Source organism: Musca domestica, unplaced genomic scaffold, assembly GCF_030504385.1.
Source record: "Musca domestica strain aabys unplaced genomic scaffold, Musca_domestica.polishedcontigs.V.1.1 6, whole genome shotgun sequence".
Taxonomy (NCBI): Eukaryota; Metazoa; Arthropoda; class Insecta; order Diptera; family Muscidae; genus Musca; species Musca domestica.
Genome location: NW_026712363.1, coordinates 17,197,597 through 17,220,116, shown reverse-complemented (window position 1 = coordinate 17,220,116; position 22,520 = coordinate 17,197,597). Strand labels below are relative to the sequence as shown.

Genomic DNA, 22,520 nt, shown 5'->3' with positions numbered 1-22,520 from the left:
TTAATATTTTCCATTTGTAACTTCAAAAATATACGATATCATGGTGAAATTTCACACGTATACTTATTTAATTTGTCAAATTGAGTTTCACAGTACATTTCAAAAGTTTGCACTCTTACAAAAGTTCCCACCCGTTTTCTCTGAACGTATCTCATTAACTCCAATTTACATTTAACCGATTCACATTTAACCTACAATTTAGCATATTTACCCTTTGGTGATCCACTGTTGAGTGCCTTGACTTTCAAATATCCTGGGACCTTTTGCAACTGATTTTACACTCTTTTCAACTTTAAAAGCACAACACGTAGCGTGTGTGTACAAAATAACAACAACAACAGCATCAAAAACAAAACAATCTACTTTGTTACAATAAATTCAATTTTGTTGCTAGCTTGCTTGTCTTTTCCTTGCTTGTTTTTCATACACATGGTGTGTGTGTGTGTGTGTGTGTGGGGCGTGCTTATGTGTTGCAGGGAGCAGCTACATACATACATACATTCAAGGAAATTTGTCATAACTCTTACCTGTACTTGCTCTAAACCTCGAGTGTATGTGGGATTCTCAAAAGCCACTCCAGTGGCTGCCTTACCATTTGCCCGATGTCGTCTGTAGAAAATAATGGCGGCGGCAGCTAAGAGCACCGCCAAAATGCTGGCAACAATACCGCTTATCGTGCCCACAGCATTCGAGTACGATGTTGTCGCTGAGGTAACATGATGCTCGCCAAGTGTGAATTTTATCGGTTCCGTTAAAACACTGGCACCTGCAAAAGCGAAAAACAAAAACAACGACAAGGTGAAAAACGAAATTAACGACTGTGTTGTGGCAGTGATATGAAATGGTGGGACCGCAAAGCGAAAACATGAGAAAAATGGGCAACCAGAGAATATATATTCTGGTTGTATGTTTATGTGTGTGTGTCTGTGGCAGGATAGTGTGACCTGACAGTTCGAAATAGACTTATGAAATTCTTTTAGACAATGAAATAAAATAAAAAAATAGTTTAAATTTTGAAGACCTGATGGCACGAAAGGGGTTAATATTGCACTTCGCCCCAAACTATGCTTTAAAAGCTATGTGTATTTAAACTTCCAAGCCAAGCATGGGCCAAATTTTGAATGAATTTCGGTCGAAATGAAGAAATTATTAAATATCGAAAAATAGAGGCAGCCCCATATTTTTCTATGAAAAAGTTTTTACTCAGTTTAGGCATACAAAAATTAAAAAAAAACGTAGCATCCTGGTTAATGCGAGAGAAAATTAAAAATATCCGTCAAAAAATGAACTTCGCCTTAACAAGGATTCTGGTTAAGAGAAATATGTACTGTAAGGAATCGCTGACTTGTTTCGCAAGTTTTGAGAGATAAAAGTATAGAAAATTCTGACCCTTTGTGGGTGAGGTCCCAGAAGGTGTTCGCAGATAAATATCATCTTCACAACAGATCTTGTGTTAGCAAAAATGTTTGTGTGTGAAATTTGAAGATAATTAGATGCTTATTTCGCTTTATTTGAGCGTTTTGGTTTTCAAATCTTGAAGTCTATGTGGGGCAGGTACCAGAAGAAATGGTCCAATTTCTACCATCTTTATAACAGATCGTGTGTTGATGAAACTATTGAGATGTACCAGGTCTGAATGGAATTGGATGTTAATTTCGCGTTGTATGAGCTTCATGGATATTCAAAATGTTGACCTTTTGTGGAGCAGGTACTAGAAGAAGTAGACCGATATATACTATCTTCAAAGCTCTTGCATTAGTAACAAGTAAGCAAAGGCTACAGTCGAGCGGGGCCGACCGTTGAATACCCTACAACACTATAATAAACGATACAGTTAATATAGGCGAGATACTCGAAAGAATTCCACAAGATATTGTGACAAATAATAAAAGAAAACCATCAGGTTCCGTTCTATAATTTTCGAATAATAGCAACTGAAACTAATTTGCTCATTTCCAATTTATTGGTAGATGTTGCACGTAAATGGTCTTCCTATATCTGGAACCAATATTTCCCAAAGACCTATAATCTCTCAGAAGTGGCAAAAGATTATCATTTATTATTGGGTTTTGACAAAACGCATCTATATGAGATACAGTCAGAAGTGCGTCTTTCCTGTATTTGTGAATTCTCCAAAAAGTCACTGGAATGGACATTTTCGTATTTTGTCTATAAAAGATGGCAAGCTCCTTCACACATTGAATATTTTTGGATGGCCATCCAAAATTGCTTGGCTTTTGCAATGTCCGGTAACCCCTATAATTACGACCTGCTGACAATGTTGCAGTTTTTTGGTCCATTTCAACCCCTAAATATATGGCGATCATCTCCAAAAAGAATAAGCTTTTATTCTGACCCTCATCTTATCTCCATGCAAAATTTCGGGCCATAAATGCGATCTGTATATGATATCCTGATATCCTAACTACTTAGTTTTTTTAGCTGTAGAAATATTACCAAATGTTTAATTCAAAATGAAAATATGCCAAAAATATGACAAAATTGAAAAAATATGAGAAAATTTTACAAAATCAATATTTTCATCTTTAGAGAGATATTTTTATGCGATTTTTTTAGACGTTTTTTCTTTAATGGCAAGAGGCCATTCTGAATTAATGAGAACTGTCGAAATCAGTTCAGCCGTTCTCGACATATAAGAGATTTTTCAAGCATATCTTCTTTGATAAACATATATATCGCACATATTTTCTATATATCCGTTTTGTTGGATGTTAACATCAATGTAAAGATCAGAAGTAACCTTGTCATGGCTTTGTGATTTCCCCGGGATTTAAAATATTCGCGGTTTAATGAAAAATTTTGAATTTTTTCAACAAAAAAGATATGGTCTATTTTACCCGCTAAATATTATCCGATGACCACCCAAATGGGTAGGCTTCTTGCCAGCCCTAAACTCTAGCTACATGCGAAATTCCGCGTCGATTGGTCTATAATTGCGACCTGTAGAGCAAGTGCAAAATCAGGAATTTTTTCAGTTTATGGTCCATTTCAACCCCGAAATATTATGCGATCATCACCAAAAGAAATAGGGTTCTATTCTGACCCTAGCCCCACCTCCATTTTAAATTTCGTGTAGATCGGACCATAATTGCGACCTGTAGAGTGATTACAAATTAACATGGACAGACGGACAGACGGACAGACGGACAGACGGACGGACGGACATACATAGCTAGATCGACTCAGCTCGGCGAGCTAGGAAGATCCATATATACTTTCCTATGTGGGAAATCAATATTTCGTGGTGTTACATAATTTTTGGCCCAATCAAACTTATAATACCCCCAACACATAGTGTTGTAGGGTATAAAAATTCTGGGATGTGTGAAATATGAAGAGAACCGGATGCTTATTTCGGGTTTTATAATCGTTTTGGTTATTCAAAACTTTGACCATTTGTGTGGGAGGTGCAATAAGGAATGGGTCAATTTCTACCATCTTTGTAATATATCTTGTGTTGATGTAAATATTGAGATGTGCCAGATCTGAATGGAATCGGATGTTATTTTCGCGTTTTATGATATTCATGAATATTCAAAATTTTCACGCTATTTGGGGGAGGTGCCAGAAGAAGTGGACCGATATATTCCATATTCACACCAGATCTTGAGTTAATAAAAATATTGTGATTTGTATAATTTGAAGACGGTGGGACTCTTATGCCATATTTTATTTGAGATATAATTACTAAAAATTTTAACCCTCTGTGGGGGATGTACTTGATGGAGTGGACCGATATTGTCTATTTGCCCACCTGACTTAGCACTGATGCAAATATTAGGATTTGCAATGTTGGAGCAAAATCGGATTATCCTTTCTCTTTCTGTGCAGTAAAATATTTTTGTTTTTGCAGATTTCAGCCTTTTGTTGAGGAGGTACCAGAAGGTGTAGACCGATATGTCCCATCTCCAAACTCGGTCTAAGTTTGGCTATATATTTACAAGTTTGGACCAAATCGGATATTCCCTTTAAAAGTTATCGTACGCACCAGCCAGCCAGACAGATATACGCACGGACGGACATCGACCAAATGTCCAGAAACGGATTTGGTTCAAAAAAACCTAGGGTCTAAAACCGTTATTTCTCTTTAGCCATATGGCTGAGGGCATAATTAATTTTGATCGGAATTTGTTCGATACGGCGTGAAAAATTTTGGACCCTTGTTAATGCTTATAGAGATGTTGGTGTGAAAGGTTATTATTGATTATTCTTCGATTAACTTCCCCTGCGAACTAAATCCATCTATTGAACTTCAAAATACCTTGTCTATTTTATAACCTGACCCAAAACATAACTTATTTTAGCAAATCCAGCCGCCAAGTGCCAACATTTCAGTTCCACACACGTCTTATGACCAGGGCAAACCCAAACATTTTCATTATTTCTTCTTCCAAACACACAGACACAAATTTTCCAATTTCGACTTGCTCAGCAACATACCAATCAACAACCTTCATTTCATACTTACCGTAGCTATTGCCAGCTTTTACAACCAATTCGTACAAGACATCCTTTTTGAGACCATCTATATTCACACTGGTTTCCTTGACGTCGATGCGTCTCACCTCGGTGCCACTTAGCGGTGGTGCCGTGATATTACCAACACCGCCACCACCCATTTGCATGCTTGTTGCATTATTAAGCATTGTCGGTTCCAAAACAGCAGCAGCTGCAGCAGCACCGCCAACACCACCGCCGCCAACGCCACCATTTATTGTCTCGCTTGCTGTCACATCGTTACCAATTATGGCCGCTTCATGGTAGAAAATGCGATAGCCATCAACAGCATTGGGATTTTTCGCTGGTGGATCCCATCTGTGGCAAAAGGGAAATAAAGGAAAAATGAGAGAATTGAAAGAAGTGTTACATAAAATTTGTTTGTAGATGTAAGGGTGTAGACAAAAAGGTACTAATACTTGAAATTCTGGTATACGTTGCTCATATATAGATATGTATGGGTGGAGAAAATACATATCTGGAAGTATCTAAGCTGTTGACATTGAGAGGGCCCTGTGAAATCTTAATTTAGCCGTAATAAAAAGTATTACAAAGTATCAATTGGCTGCCAAGAGATATATATCCCTAGCATGTGACTATTTATGTATAGCTCATAACAAGAATGTACAAAAATCTAATGTCTTTTCTATTTTTGTAACTTTATTTCAGACAACTATTATCTTTATTGAAACCTGCAGGCAAATTTCAGACAGAACAAACAAAATGACGGATTTAGCTGTAAGTTCGGCCTGGCCGATCTTTGAATACTCTCCACCATTTAGAACGATTTTGACAATTTTACAAAAAATAAAATCCGTTAAAAATTCTGTTAAAATCTTAAAAATACCGAATGTTGCCTTTATATTAGGGTCAATACGACGAAGTGGACCTGCATAGGCAACTATTGTCGTAAACCAATAATACTCAAATGCGGAACTTGTATTAAAAAATTTCGGTGAATAATGTAGCTAAAATCATCAAAATACCGAATATCGGGAGGTACCGTATATGGTCGCTAAACGAAGACGTAGACCTGCACAGACAATTTTCTGTCATAGACTGTAGTATCCATTACGAAATTCAAATACCAAATTTCAAACAATTCTAGTGAATAATGTCGCTGAAAGCACACCGTTATATGGGGGGTGTGGTCTACACGAAGACGTGAAACTGCACAGACAATTTTCTGTCTTAGGCTGTAGTATCCATTACAAACTTCAAATATCAAAATTTGAAACAATTCCGGTAAATAATGTTGCTAAACTCATTAAAATACCGAACATCGGGAGGTACAGTTATATGGGGGCTATACCAAAACGTGGACCTACATGGCCCATTTTCAATGTCAAAAGTCCTCGAGACATAACATACATTTGAGTAAAATTTTATCATTCGACTTCATTCGTTCGGAAGCTAGAGTGATTTCCGCAGACGGACGGGCATCGCTAAATCGACATAGAATTTTATGCTGATCAAGAATATATATACTTTGTGGGGTCTCAAATGTATATTTCGAGGAGTTACAAACGGAATGACACCATTCTATGGTGGACGGTATAAAAAATAAGTAAAACAACAGCTGAGTTTGAAACATTGAAACATGTGAATTAAGATCTTAGCATATTTTAAGGCGCGCGAGTTTTTTGGGTTACTTTAAAAAGATAGATTTAGAACTTTGTTTATCCCGAACATATTTTAAGAAATAAGGTCTTCAAATTAAAAACATGAACTTTTGGTATAGGCATAATTTAGACTTGATTAAGCAAGCAATTATTGAGAAATTGTAGATTTCCTGAAAACTATTTTGTAGACCTCGATAAGCATAGTTATTGCTGAGCAATACTTAAAAAATTGTATTGAAAATGGATAATATAGATAAATGCTTATTCCCAATACAAGTAAAATGCCCAATATAACGAATTTGAAATGTTCAGCTATATTTTCATGTCGAATTGCCATTGACGCGACTTATAGTAATTGTATGAGGTTCCGCTAATTTCAAGTTTTTTTTTTTTTAAGATCCTAGGCAAATTTACATACTTGATTGGCATATATTATGTATGTAATGTTTGCTGAAGGGAAAAATATCCTTTAAAAAAGTTGTCAGTATTTATTGGGATACCGATGAATTAAGGGTACTTTTAGATGTGGACTACACTTACCAATAAATCAATGTCTATAAATTTTTGTATGGAGCGTTTATGTTCTCATGTCACCAAATTACAGTTTGGTGAGACCATTGTTTGGGGGCCATACCAAAACCGGAACCCTTATAGACAATTTTATATTTCAAGGATTGTTATCCACCAAAATACCAAATTCAGACAAATTTTTTTAGACAAATCCGAGGAAAAATTTGGCAAAAATAATGAAAATTTCGATTTCGGGAGGTGTGGTTTTATAGCGTCTATTCCAAAACGTGGACCGATACATCATTTTCAATACCAATCATCCTAAACACAATACAAATGGTTTTGCCAAATTTGGAAGCTCTACGTCAAATAATGTGGACTGTATCGAACTTTTAATACCCTCCACCATTTTTAAGAAACTTGAATAATTTCCAAAAAAAAAAGAAAAGAAAAAAAAATACCGCTCAAAGGAAAACATTTATATGGGGCCTATACAAGACGTGGTCCTGCATACACAATTTTTATCCAAATACCGAATATCAAGAGGTATTCTTTATGAGGGCTATACGAAGATGTAGACTTGCATACGCAATTTTTTTGTCATAGGCAGTAGTACCCATTACGAACTTTAAACAATTCCGGCAAAAAATGTCGCTAAAATCGACAATATACCAATTGTCGTCGCCAAAAATGGCTCGTGAGATCAACATATCGCAATATTCCATTCGGCAAATATTGAAAAATGAGTAAGAACTTACACCGCAATAGAAAAAATTAGACTCAAAAGAGCTAAAGAGATGTTTCGCTTGGCCGAAAATTGCGAACTGCCGAATTTGGTTTTCTCCGATGAAAAAACATTCGCTGTCCAGCAGTTGGTAAACCAACAAAATTATCGTGTTTACTTGCCAATAAGGTCAGCTGAAAATGTGCACCTTCGGTTGGCCACCAGAACTCAAGCGCCAGCCATGGTTATGGTGTGGGCCGCCATAACAGCCGATGGTCGCTCTCCACTCGTATTAATCGACCGTGACATCAGAATAAATGCCGAACATTAACGCGAAAATATTCTGGAGGGTGTATTAAAGCTTTGGGCACGCAAACATTTTGGCTGCAGACATTGGACATTTCAACAGGACTCAGAACCATCTCACTCAGCACGCGCCACCCAAAAATGGGGTTCATCGCTTCATTTCCAGCGCACACCAAAATCTCCGGATACCAATCCGTTGGACTATTGTATCTGGAGTATTTTGGAAAGCAAGGTTGGCACTAAAAAATACCAAAGTGTCGACCACCTCAAGCAAGCGCTTCGACGGGAATGAGCAAAAATAACGCAGAGCAACATTCGGGCAGCGTTTAATGGTTTCATTGGCCGATTGAAGGCCATAATTTGATGCTATTTCCGAACTTTTTTAGTTTTCATTCAATAAAATTGAAAAAAATGTAAAAATTATGGCGTTTGACTTTGTTACAGTTTTTTTATCTCACCCTGTACATATACTTTGTTAGGTTTAAAATTATTATTTCGATGAGTAACAAACGGAATGACGTACTTAGTATACCCGCCATATGATATTTTAAAATTCTTGGAACTGGAGATATAGTATCAGAATCGGAGGTACCACCGGAAATTTTAGATTTTGTATACACATATCTAATGATCGGTTATAGATACTGTCTTCAAATTAGGAATGTGTAACAGAATTTGGTACAAAAATCAATTTACCAAATTATATTAAAATCGGTTCAGATTTGAATATAGTTCAAATATTTTTTTTCGACCGATCTCATTTATTTGATGCACCAACCAGGCTATGTACCTCCTTTTTTAATGAAATTTGGAAAGAGTTACTAAATTTGGCATGTTCCAGCTTTTCACATGGTCAGCTGTACCTAGCGCGCTGGCGGACCGAGCGATGTGTTAAAAAAAACCCTTGTACATTCCAAATCATTATAATTAAAATGTTTTATAAATTCTTGAAATTGTTTTATTTTTATTTAAAACCCACAGCGAGTTTTCACGTAAAAGGCCCTGCAAAGTAAAAATCCTTCCCTATGTTAATTTTCAAATCTCCACTAAATTTGTTTCCAATAACAAAAAGAAAAACCCTGAGCAAAATGCAAAACCATAAAATGTCTATCATCCGCTAATGAAGCCCTGCCAACCAGCCAGGCTTTTACTTGCCTCTAAATCCCCAGCGTGGCAAAGCCTTGGCTGGTACACTAACAAGATTTTGAAAAGGATTTTCCCTTTTTGCACAATGTGCTCATGCATGCATGAGTGCCTGTGGTTTCTGCTGTCTTGTTTCGAGGCAGCTCCTGCTGAGGACCATGACGATGATGGCGCTGATGATGATTTGGCCGTTTCTTTATCTTTTAACGTAGTTTCCACTTTAAAAGTGTTTGTCTACTTTCGTTGTATTCAACGTGGCTCGTTTGGTTTTGGTAGTTAAGATTTTCTCAAGGGAAACACTGATGCTGCTGTAGAGCTTTGTTGTGTGGTGATTTTGGTATTTTCGACCAAGAGCAAAAATTTGGTCGATTTGGTTATTTGTGTATAACTCAATGAAACCTAATAAAGTTTGGTTACACAATAACTTTTCTGTACTTCTGTAGAAAAGATTTTTACGTAGCTCCAATACCCATACCCACAACACCTTATAATAGTCTCATAAACCTAGAAGGCATCTTACATGAATTTTATATCTATTGGACCTCATACAACTTTTCCATGTAGACAAGACTTCATACAGCTTTTCTGGGTATTAAAGAACTCATAAAGCTCTTCTATGTCTTGAAGACATCACAAAGCTCTCTCATTTATGAAGGACCTCTCAAAGCTCTTCTATTTCCAGAAAACTTTATGAAAACCTTTAATATATAAAACCAGTAAAGAAAGTCTTAAAGTCGGGCGGGGCCGACTTTATGATACCCTACACCACTTTGCTAATTTAGTGGAGCTCCACATAACAATTAAAAGTTTTTTTTTTTTTTATGGGAGAATTCAATCATACACCCCAAGATTATAATTTAAAATTCAAGGGACTATATAAATTCGGACTTGTATTGCCCATTTGGTGCAAAATTCATTTGAAATCAGATAAAGATATATATGGGAGCTATATCCAAATCTGAACCGATCTTGATAAAATTTGGCAAAGATATTTCTGAGCTGTATTTGATATATTTCCCTGAATACAACAAATCGGATGAACAATATATATGGGAGCTATAGCTATATCTGAACCGATATTCACCAAATTTGGCATACTACCTTCCAGACTTAATTCGGTCGTATGTGCCGAATTCCATCTCATTTGGGCAAATATTGGACGTTTGGTGCACAATCAAAGGTAAATCGGACGAAGTTATATATGCGAGCTATATCTAAATCTGAACCGATCTCGATAAAATTTAGCAAATGTATTTCTGAGCTGTATTTAATATATTTCCCCAAATATTGTTGTTACAGAGTGCATATTACGGCTGCGGAGGACAAAAATAACAAATCAGATGAACAATATATATGGGAGCTATAGCTATATCTGAACCGATTTCGATAAAATTTGGCACACTTATTTTCAGGCCTCATTTGGATGTATGTGCAAAATTCCATAGTATTCGGGCTGATATTACACGTTTGGTGCACAATAAAAGGCAAATCGGACGAAGATATATATGGGAGCTATATCTATTTTTTTATCGATTATCTCCAATTTCAATAGGGTTCGTCCTTGGGCCAAACAAATGATTTGTGGAAAATTTCATCTGGATGGGGCAAAAAAGAACTCATAAACTGTACTTTGTTTACAAAAATACATGGACAGACGGACGGACGGACGGACATGCATAAATCGACTCAGAATGTGATTCTATGCAGATCATCATAAGGAACTATGGGTCTATCTCGTTTCCTTTTGCCTGTTACAAACAAATGCACAAAGACATAATACCCTGACCACCTTGTAGTGTAGGGTATAAAAACATCGTAAACCTTTTCCATATATCGAAGACCTCAAGAAGGTTTTCTATGTATATAATACTTCATTAAGGTCATCTATGTCTGGAGAACATCAAAGAGACTTTCCTCACAGAAGATAAATAAATTTCGTGTTTTTTTAGGCATTTTCGGCCATTAAATACCGAATTATTAACCCAAGCTCGATTCCAGAACGACAACACTCTTTCTTTGCTGCTCTGCTGCAGCTGTCATTGTTATTTTCAACGTTTCGTTTCGCTTCCCTGACAGAATACCACTAAAGTGTGTAAGTGTTAACAGCGATACTTGGAACAAAGGATACCGAATGCTAACTTTAGTAAAATGGCAATTTCAAAGCCAACTAGCTAGGCAAATGGACAGAGAAAAGGTAAAATGAGAAAAAAGGAAAAAAAAAAGAATAAATGAAACAAAAGAAAACTGGAAACTTCTAACTTTTCCCCAAAAGAACCTAACCAACCTAACTAAACCAATTCCAAGAAGTGGTTTACTAAGACCAGGGTAAATGAGAGTGTATAGAGAAGTGGTTGGTCTATTAGTATCCAGCTTGGCATAAAATACATACGTTCACACGCACACACACATTTCACTGCAATTGGATTTCCATGAATATTCATAGCTGTTTAATTATTTCTTATGTTCACATACACACACGTTTCTGAGGTTTTTCAATTTGCCCCATAAGGACCTCTTTTCACGATTGCCTGAAATAATAGCAGACACACAATAACAATTGCTAACCTCAATGCAAGGGCAATTTCCGTTATGTTATCATATCCGGCTTAAAAGACTTTGCTGCTGTCATCTCCTCTTCGCTTTGCCTTTTTTTCGAGTTTGACTTTTAAATTGAGAAACGTGTGTGATTTTGTCAAAATGCCATAACAAAAACATGAAATCGAAAAGAAAATGGAATCGTTTCCGGATTTTTGTTTCATTTTTCTTTGTTGGTAAAGTTATCTTGGCTTTTTGGACAGCTTAAACGGATAAATGTTACATGCACATTAAGTAATGTAAAGTCTAAATGTCTAAATATTTTACATGCGTTTTTGTGTTGGGTTTATTTTTCTTCCAAGAAAAACAAACAATAGCGAATAAAGAAACTTCTATAAAATGCTCATGGATAGGGAGGGTGTACTTTTGACGTTGTGGGTTGTTGGAGATGGCGAATGTTTTTTCAATATCAATTTCCCATAACAAAAATACTAGGCGTTTACGACGAACATAGCTATGCATTTTCAGAAAATTTAGGGTTGGTGGCCAGCAAGCTCAAAATCCACTTTTCCAAAATGTACAACAAATTGTAGGAAAATAGAAATTTAGGAGGTGCGCAACAAGTCAAAAAGCAGCTAAGTTCCGAACTTTTATATACCCTCCATCATTTGGAAGGAACTTGAAAAATTAAAAAAAGAAAAGCATTCCGTCGAAAAATACCGCTCAAATGAAAACCTTTATATGGGAGCAATACGAAGACTAGGTGCTGGATAAGTATTTTTTGTCATAGGTTATAGAACCCATTACGAACTTCAAATGCGAAATTTGACGCAATCCAGTTGAATAACGTTGCGAAAATCCTGGAAATGCCGAATATCTCGGGGTAGTGTTATATGGGTGTTATACTAAAACCTATGAAGACAATCTTCTTCAGGGGAGTAAAGTACTCACAGGAAGCTCCTTGTGTAGATTTTCAGACAATGCAATTGAAAACTGTGACTAAAATATAAAAAATATCGATTATCGGGAGGTACAGTTATATGGGGGATATACGATATCGTGGACCTATATACAGAGTGAGATGAAAAAAACTGCAACCAACTTCAGGCTGCTGACATTTCTAAGTCACTCGTCGGACAACTGTTAACATTATTCCAGTGACAGCTCATTATATTGTTTACAAGCGTACAAAAGCATTTTGGTGAGCATTTTCCAGAAAAAAAGTTATTCGTGATGGAATACAAGCGCGATAGTGTGATTTCGTTATATTTGGGTGGAAAACCACAAGAGGCTATCGTTAGAGCACTTCAGCATTTAAATGTGAATAATAATTTTTTTTTTGTCCCATATGGAAATGGATGGAAGAAAACAGTAACATCAGCTGAAATGGTTCAAAAAGTAAAGAAGCGACTTGATCGAACCCCGCGTCGCAGTGGCCGAAAAATGGCGTGAGCTGAACATATCGCAATATTTCATTCGGCAAATATTGAAAAATGAGCTCGGAGTAAAGCCATGGGAATTCTAAAAATTGCAAGAACTTACACAGCATCAGAAAGAAAATAGACTCAAATGGGCGAAAGAGTTGCTTCGCTTGGCCGAAAGTGGCGAACTGCCGAATTTTGTTTTCTCCGTAAACAACAAAATGATTTCTCTTGTAAATAAACAAAATAATCGTGTTTACTTGCCAAAGAGGTCATCTGTAAATGTGCACCTTCGGTTGGCCATCAGAACTCAAGCGCCGGCCATGTTGATGGTGTGGGCCGCCATAACAGTGGTCGCTCTCCGCTCGTATTAATCGACCATGGCATCAGAATAAATGCCGATATTATCGCAAAAATATTCTGGATTGTGTTTTAAAGCCTTGGGCACGCAAACATTTGGCCGCAGACCTTGGAAATTCCAACAGGATTCAGCACCATCGAACTCAACACGCCCCACCCAAGAATGGTTACAAAATGGGGTTCCTCGCTTCATTTCCCGCGCACAATGGCCACCAAAATCTCCGGGTACCAATCCGTTGAACTATTGTGTCTGGAGTATTTTGGAAAGCAAGGTTGGCACTAGAAAATTCCAAAGTGTCGATCACCTCAAGCTAGCGCTTCGCCCGGAATGTGCCAAAATTCCGCAGAGCAACATTCGGGCAGCGTGTGACGGTTTCATTGACCGTTTGACCAATTCGAACAAATCTAAACTTATTCTAAAATTTGATGTTATATCCGACAATTTTCGCCTTCATTAGATTAATTAAAAATTATGGCTTTTGACTTTGTTGCAGTGTTTTTATCTCACCCTGTAGTCGTATTCCATTTACATACTTCATCTTATATATGGCTAAAAATATTGGTATGGGCAAAATTACAAGAATTGAATTTTTATATCCAATTTTATGCGAAATCATAAATTCCATATTCACCTCAGGTTTCTGGTTGAGATATATATTTAATTTTAAAGAATCGCTGACCTGTGTCGTAAGTTATAACAGATAAAAATATTGAAAATAAAAATTGTGACTCTTTGTGGGTGGTATTATTTTCACAACAGATCTTGTTCTCGCAAAAATGTTTATACGTGTGAAATTGGAAGAGAGTTGCATGTTTATTTCCCTTTCTTTGAGCGTTTTGTGGTAATCTTAAACCGTATTTGAGTGAGGTACCAGAAGAAATTGTCCGATCTCTACCATTCTTATAACAGATCTTGTGTTGATGGGAATAATGTGTTGTACCAAATCTGAATTGAGTCGGATGTTAATTTCATGTTCAATGAGCTTCATAAATATTCAAAATTTTGACCCTTTGTGGGGGAGGTACCAGAAGAAGTGAACCGATTTGTCCCATCTTCACACCAGACCTTGGATTAATAAAAATATTGTGATGTGTGTAATTTGAAGACAATCGTACATTTACATCACATTTTATAAGAGTTATAATTATTCAAAATTTGACGATTATCCATTTTCGCACCTGGCCCAGCACTAATGCAAATATTATGGTTTGCAAATTTGGAGCAAAATCAGATTATCCTTTTTCTTTTTGTGCAGTAAATTATTTTCTTTGAAAATGTTGACATTTTTTGGAGGAGGTACCAGAAGGAGTGGACCGATATTGCCCATCTCTGAACTCGATCTAGTATTGCGATATACTAAGTTTAGATCAAATCGAATACTCCCTTCAAGAGTTATCGTGCGCACCAGCCAGCCAGACAGACAGACAGACGGCAGGACATTGCTAGATCGACTCCAACTGTCCTGAAAATAATTTCTTCCATAGAGACCTAGGTTTGTTTCGATGATATATACCCTCAAATGATGTATACCCTCTATAGCCATGTGGCTGAGGGTATAAAAAAATATTATGCCTAAATATAAGGTTTATTTTGAGATTTATAGTGAAATTTTGCGATGTGATGTAAACTTTCAAAACGTCGATACCCAAATTTTTATATTTTGAGCTCTACTTTCATTATCTGCACGGATTTTTGCTGTAATTTTTGAAATAAATTAAATTTTTCGCATAGTGCAACTAAGAGGAAATCAACGAATCGAGAGCGAACCACGTATCATGTGAACTTAGTATTAGTGACATTGACATATTTAAAACTCCTAAAAGTATGCTTTTAAATTAAGAAATAACTCCCCAGAATCGAGCTGCTGTAAAAATAACGCTTTTAAATCAATATAAGCTATGACTCACCTTATAACCACCTCACTATCCGATATCACACTAACGGCAATATTTTCCGGTGGTCCCGGCAAACGATCCCGATTGGATTCAAAACATCCCACAATGGTTCTGGCATACTGTAAACTACAAATCTCCTTCGAACGTACCGGTTCACCGCGACACCAATTCAAACATTTACGCGGTACATTCGAATCGGCACAACAGCTACGATGATCTGAACCATCCGCAGCGCAACGCATCATTTTATCAAATTCCACAATACATTCGGGTTTATCGGCTATGGCATCAATATCGACATAATAACTACAGGCACTGCGACACGACATCGACACATTCATCTGGGCACAGCATTCCGTTACATTGTGATTGAGCGATGGTGAAGTGCGCATGCGTACCGACACTGGTATGGTTTTCGAGCCATATGGATTTTCAGCATGGCAGAAGTAATCGCCAACATCGCTGGCCTGCAGTTTATTGATGCGCAGTACCATGGTATACAAATTCGGATGGGATTCGTTGATACGTTCCATAATGTGATAGTTGCCACCTTCGATAACAGGCACCCGGCCATCAATATCACGCCAGAAAATGGTTTTTGGTTTGGGTTTCGAATCGACCATGCAACGCAATTCCACCTCATTGCCCACCGAGGCGACCGTGATGCCGGCAGCTTGGATTTTGGGAGGATCTAGGGGAAAATACATTTATTATATTAAATTTTTCAAATTTTTTTTATTTATTTCCAACTTACAGCATATATTCACTTTCCGGGTGGCCTGCATTGGCACACCATAGCCATTGTCGGCATAACACGAAACATGTTCCATGTCCGCCGTGACATTGTGTATGACTGTCACCATATGTCTGGAGGCATCCTGACGCACTAAATGGCCACCTACATATAGTGAGATCGTGGGTGCAGGATTACCCAATGCCAGACAGAGAATGGTCATGGAACCACCTTCGGGTACGTTGTCAGCGGGATGAACAGTTGGAGGCTAGAAATTTGTTGGGACAATAATTCTTTGATTGTTTTTGTCTTCTTTTTGTTATACTCACATCCACAAAGGCTGGTAGGGCTGGATCCGTCCATGCCACCAGGGTTTCCGAGGGCATTGAAGTTGCCTTTTCTCCCACAGCTTCAACATATAAAATGTGCTGGGAACTTGGTTTCAAATTGCCCATGCGGAGCCATGCAACCCGGGTCTCTATTTTATTGAATTTTTCCGCTTTGGTCGGTTTGTGGTACACTCTGAAAAAGTAAAAATAAAATGAAGAAGAAATTTAAAAATCGGAAAAAGAAAAATGTAAGAAACGTTCAATACCTCCTTACTTTAATATAGAGAGTCTGTAACTGAGCTATCATCATTTTACAGAATCGATTATTCCGTAAGTAATCCAACTTTAATATTAATTAAACTGCTCCCCATACTTATTATTACCTTGCAACGTTGACCCCAATCCAAAAATGATGATATTTCAAACTTTACCCTTTAAACCCACATCAATCATTTCTGACTTCTGATAATTTTGTATTCATGGGAAATAATTATTAGGAAATTTTACAAAAGTATCTTTGTGGTAATATTTCCCAATGAAGTTTGTTCTCTTCCAAATAAAACATTACATTCATAACTGTTTCGAATGTCATTAGCTACACAAAGCCTTTTGAAATTGAAATTTCTCAGTGAAAACCCAGTGAACCATTTAACAAAGAATTGGTAATAAAATTTTTAGTGAGTCAATATTATTGTAAAATACAGCGATTATATAATTGGAAATAAAATATTCAAAATTAAAAAAAAAATAATACCACATATAGAGCTTAGTATTATCCGATTTGGTGGATACTTCGCACTTAGTAATATTTGTATTTGACTTAGGTGTGATCGGCCCACTCCTTCTGCAAATGTTATCTTTAGCTTAATCTCCACGATTCAAATCGAAATAACGGTTTTGGAACCTAGGTTTCATTTGAATGGAATCTGTTTCAGGGCATTTACCAATAAAGAAATGTCAAAATTCGGGCGAGGCCAACTTAATGATTGCCAACACCACTATGCGTATTATGGCTTTAGAGCTCTTATTGCATTCACAAGGAAAACACCCGATTAAAACCGATTTTCACCAAAATTCATGCCATTTGAGCTGGTATTACACAGTTGGAGCACAGTAAACGTGAACATGTGAGCTATATCCAAATCAACGCATTTCAAAAATAAACTCGATCTGCTTTTAAACGGAATAAAGTTTGTTTAATTTTAATTTGTGATTTTCTTTGAAGAGCAAAATCTATAAGTCCTTCATTCCACCCTAGACACCAACAGTGACCACGATATCAAATTTCAGGATTCCATCTTTATCTCAACCCTCAACGTCATATTTCCAAAACTACCTCCATATCTTAACGTCAGATCCCAACCGTAACATCCATATCAAAATGTCAAGAATCAGCCCTATTCCTTCACTTAATACCAAAGTTGGTACTATTTACTACTTTCCGTACAATTATAGTACACATTTGCAGAACCACCTGCATATCTCAATCTCTGATACCAACAGGGACCTCAATAAGAAATTTTTGAAAAAAATAATAAGAAAAAAAAAAAATAAAATTTATATATATAGTACGATTTAGAACTTTTTAAATAATTATAGTACGCATTTTCAAAACAAGCGCAAGATACCATATAACGGACACAACCACAGACCCCAACAGTTACATCTAAATTAAAAGGATTTCGGATCTATTCCTTCACCCGATAGTACTATTTAGTACTTTTCTTACAATTACCATATACCAACAGAGATCTCAATATCCAACTTGAGGATTCCAATCCTATTCCTTCACCTAATACCAAATTTAATTCCAATTAAAACTTCTCGTACAAATATGGGATACCTTTTCTAATCCACCTCCAAATCACAAACACAGATACCATCAGTAATTTAATATCAAATTTAAGAATTTAATCTCTATTCCTTCACTCAATACCAAATATAGTACCATTTAGAATTTTTTCGTACAATTACATTATAGTTCACATTTCCGAAACCACCTCAATATGTCCAGGCTATACATGCACTATAAGCACTATCTCTTCACCCAATACCAAATTGGATCATTTATGATACTACCTTGTATTTGTACTTTTAGTTTACATCTACATCACCTCTTTAGGACCAACAGGGACCCCAAAGCTTAATCCGTTCGCCCTAAACCAAATTTAGTACCACACACCCTTATTGCACATTTCCAAATCCATCTTTAACTATCAAAATTACTTTTCAATCTTGATTCTCATACCAATTTTTTAGCTCTATCCATTCATGGCACCATTTTAGAAGTTTAGTACCAGTTCAGAAATGTTTTAGCACATCAATCCTGCAATCCCTCAGTGATTCTCATTCCGTTTGTCCAATACAAAGTGTTCAATTTTTAGTACACTTTAGTACTTTTCGTACCATCTTAGTATGAATTTCCAAAATCCCTTTGATACATATATTTTGCACTCCATAAAAGACAAATTGGACGAAGATATATATTTGAATCACACCATAAACCTGACCTGCATTTTGTTCACAATAATACATGAAGAGATTTATAGGTCCATGGGGACGGAAATAGGTAAATCGACTCAGAAAGTGATGCTATGAGGATCCTCAAAAGTAGCTATGGGGTTATATCTGTACCACAGTGTGGTACGAAGTGAATACTAGATGTGGTCTTAACTTCGAACATAGTAATATTTGTTTTGCAATTCGGCCATTTGAAAGGAACTTGAAAGACATCAAAAAACTCCGAAAAATACCGCTTAAATGAAATCCGTTTTATGGGGCATACACGAAGACGTGAACCTGCATAAGTAATTTTTTTGTCATAGGCTGTAGTACCCTTTAAGATCTTCAAATACGAAATTAAAAAAACAGTGAATGTCGTTGCTAAAATCATCCAAATACAGAATAAAGGGAGGTACCGTTAGATGGGGGCTAAACGAAAACGTGGACCTGCACAGACAATTTTCTGTCATAGGCTGTATTATCCATTATGAACTTCAAATACCGAATCATCAAAATACCGAATATCGGTATCGTACCGTTATATTGGGGCTATACGAAAACGTGGACTTGCATTCGAATTTTTTTGACAAAATTTGAAACAATAACGGTGAAAAATGTCGCTAAAATCATGAAAATATCGAATATAGGGGGCTACCGTTATATGGGGGCCATACGGAAATGTGAACCGAAATGACCCATTTACGAATTTAACCTGCCTACTGGCAAAATACATAGGAATGCAAAAAAATGCCTTCTAACTAAATTCGTTCGAAACATAACGTTACTACAACAGACACACACAGACAGACGGACATTGCTAAATCGTTTTAGAATTTTACGCTGATCCAGAATATATATACTTTGTAGGGTCTATCATAAGTATTTCGAGGATTTACAAACGGAATGACTAAGCTAATATACCCTCCATAGAATGGGGTAGCCTATAAAAATGAATTATACAGATTCAGTTTTACAGATTCAGATTTTAATAAATATTGAATAATAACTTCCCTAAGATCTGAAACTAATGAGCGGTCTTCTTCAAACTTCACACATCTCTTAAGTATGAAGAAAAAATACACAGGCCTATTTCTTCTGGTGTCTTCCCGGAAAAATATTGAAAAAATAAAAAAATTATGAACTGATCTATAGAGATTTCCCATAACAATATCAGCGAACTAAGGCCGAAATTTATGCTCAGGTTATATATCTGTCGGCAAACTAATTCATACCTTCTAATCTGTTGGGTCTGATGTAGCCAAAGTGCTTTATTCCCATAGCGGATGCATCGAACATATGGAGTATTGTTTAGAGCAAAAACTTATTTTCAGTTATCACTCTATAAGACTTTTGTATTACATAACTGTAAAAACTGTACCTGTATTTGCTCCGATTATCTGAAATGTATATACCATTCGAAAAATTTATTTTTTTATTTTTTATCGCCCAATTTCTTCACTGGTATACAACAACACAAAATTAAATGGAAGAAAGTGGTCATAGTAATAAATGTTTATTGTGTAAAGCATTTAAAATGATAAAGCTAAAGTTGTTGTTGTTGTTGGAGTATTGGTGATAATACAGTACCTTCGGTTGTTTATGGTTGTGTTTGCCTTTACTGTTACGAACCAATTGAACTTTGTGTAATTAAGAACTTGACTTTTGCTTTGCACTAATACCAACGTAGATACATAAACGTATAGACTATAACGTCCTTGGAAACCGATGGCCAAAAGAGATCAAGAGCATGTTCAAGAAGAGCAGAACAATAACTTGCAATGTTAGCTTAAGTTTTATTAAAATTCCGGATTTATTGCCCAGCAAAATGGTCAGTCGAAGGAGCAACAGGACTAAAAAAAAACACAAACACAACGATGTCAGGAATGTTTGTTAATAATCCATTGCCATGACATTAAATCCACTTGATATCATCATCAAGGACGTCATCCATCCAACCATGCCCAATGACTTATTACGAAGTAAACAACAAATTTCATATACCAAAGACCACAATTATATTTTGTAATGAAAGGAGATAATCTCGGTAACTTTTCATAATTAAATAAAGAAGACAGCATCAGAATTTTTGCTACTACCTACGGCTACTACCTTGGCACATTTGACCTTTTCTGCTGCTGCTGATATTGTTGTTGTCATATTGTATGGCTTAGGTATTCATACATATATACATACATACCTGTAGGTGATTTTCTCATGAGGATGGGAATACTCTGGTGGCTGCCATGTCAACTGCATCCATGTGGCACTGTGAGCAATTATGGCCAACGAGTGGGGCGGTGAGGGGGCAGCATAAATATGTTGTTGACCATCTGTAAAATGAGAATTGATATTACTTGGTTGTTATATTCTGATAGCTTGGAAGTGTAGGTGGCGAATGGAAATATGATTTCAACGAGATGTAAAGGTATGAGCAAATGATATACATATTTATATTATTTAAGGTTAATAAAGAAAAGAAGTTTGTCTATAGATAAAGCAATAATTGTGGTCAATCAAATAAATCTTAGCCGAAGCAAGATAACAGTGGGAGTTTACAAGGTTTCAAGGACGTATATGGGTGGACAGAAATGTGTACGGGATTTAATATTACATCACTGAATCTATTACCAGTAACCTAAGGACAAAAGTCGGGCGGACAAACTACAGATATGACATCATTCACCACCCGGAACATATAACAGGGGTATAAGGTATGTTCATATCGGAGATTTGTCCAATGTTAGTCATACTATCTTTGGTCGTGGTGTAAAATGGTATGGGGATAATAGCTACCACATAAGTTCAACTCTATAGTCCATGTTGTCCGAGAAAAATTTTTCTTCGCCAATTATTTTGTATTTATTTTACAGAATAGTTCTCGACGCAAGCCCTGCCGATGAAAAGATTTTGAAAACAAAAATATACAACAAAAATGTGTGGATGTTGTTTTGTTATTGTTGAAGATTCAATCAGTTGATTGTTTAAGTCTGGATTATTCCTCCCTTGGCTTAACTTCATATTTTTCTTTATTACAGAGAGCCATGTTTTTCAAAACAAAACTGACCGCTTTGCAAAATTTTTCTGATCGCTACCAATATTATGATATTATCACAGCGAAGGAAGATTGTCACTTGGGGTTTTCAGATTTTGTGATATGACGACTGAACGCTGGCTATTTCGAAAAGTTAAAACACCCTTTTTAAAATAAAACAAGTAAGCAAAGTCGTGCGGGGCCCACCATGTAATACCCTACAACACTACAATATTTTAGAAGACCCCTTATGTCCAAATCCATTTTGGAAGATTTCTCTTTTGAAATTATGTCACGGAGCACTACCCAGATATTACTAGCATTTTGACCAGGGACAGATTTTATAGACTTCTTCCCTGTCCCTAACTTTCTTCTTAGGCGTGTCGATTGGCTTCAATTGTGTGATCAGGAAATTTTCCCTGTTTTTGAATATTATGCGATCATCTCCAAAAGAAATAGGGTTATATTCTGACCTTAACCCCACCTCCATTCTAAATTTCGTGAGATCGGGCCATAATTGCGACCTGTAGAGTGATTACAAATTAACATGGACAGACGGAAAGACGGACGGACATACATAGCTAGATCGACTCAGCTCGGCGAGTTAGGAAGATCCATATATACTTTCCTATGTGGGAAGCCAATATTTCGAGGTGTTACATAATTTTTGGCCCAATCAAACTTATAATACCCCCAACACATAGTGTTGTAGGGGATAATTAAATTTGAAAAGGGAAAAATTTTAAACAAATTTTTGTGTAGGTTGTAATTAGCAATTTCTGAAAAAAAAAACAAAAATCAGAAAACTTTTCGAAGTAAATTTTTGACATCAGTGGGCACAAATTACGCTAAAAAGTTTTTTTTTGTTCAAAAACAAAAATAAAAATTAA

The 22,520-nt window shown here is 36.3% G+C and overlaps 1 protein-coding gene across 3 annotated transcripts in view; it reads right to left on the bottom strand.

Moving 5' to 3' along the window:
* The window catches only part of LOC101887829 (Ig-like and fibronectin type-III domain-containing protein 2), a 386,843-nt gene that overhangs the window by 5,214 nt on the left and 359,109 nt on the right, over nucleotides 1-22,520 (bottom strand). For all 3 annotated transcript variants that reach the window (XM_059129339.1, XM_059129337.1, XM_059129338.1), the window contains 6 exons: nucleotides 20,797-20,929; nucleotides 16,098-16,290; nucleotides 15,790-16,036; nucleotides 15,048-15,726; nucleotides 4,490-4,836; nucleotides 528-766 (listed from right to left, as the gene is read on the bottom strand). In XM_059129339.1, coding sequence (XP_058985322.1) covers nucleotides 528-766; nucleotides 4,490-4,836; nucleotides 15,048-15,726; nucleotides 15,790-16,036; nucleotides 16,098-16,290; nucleotides 20,797-20,929 — 1,838 coding nt within the window. The remainder of the gene's footprint in view (nucleotides 1-527; nucleotides 767-4,489; nucleotides 4,837-15,047; nucleotides 15,727-15,789; nucleotides 16,037-16,097; nucleotides 16,291-20,796; nucleotides 20,930-22,520) is intronic.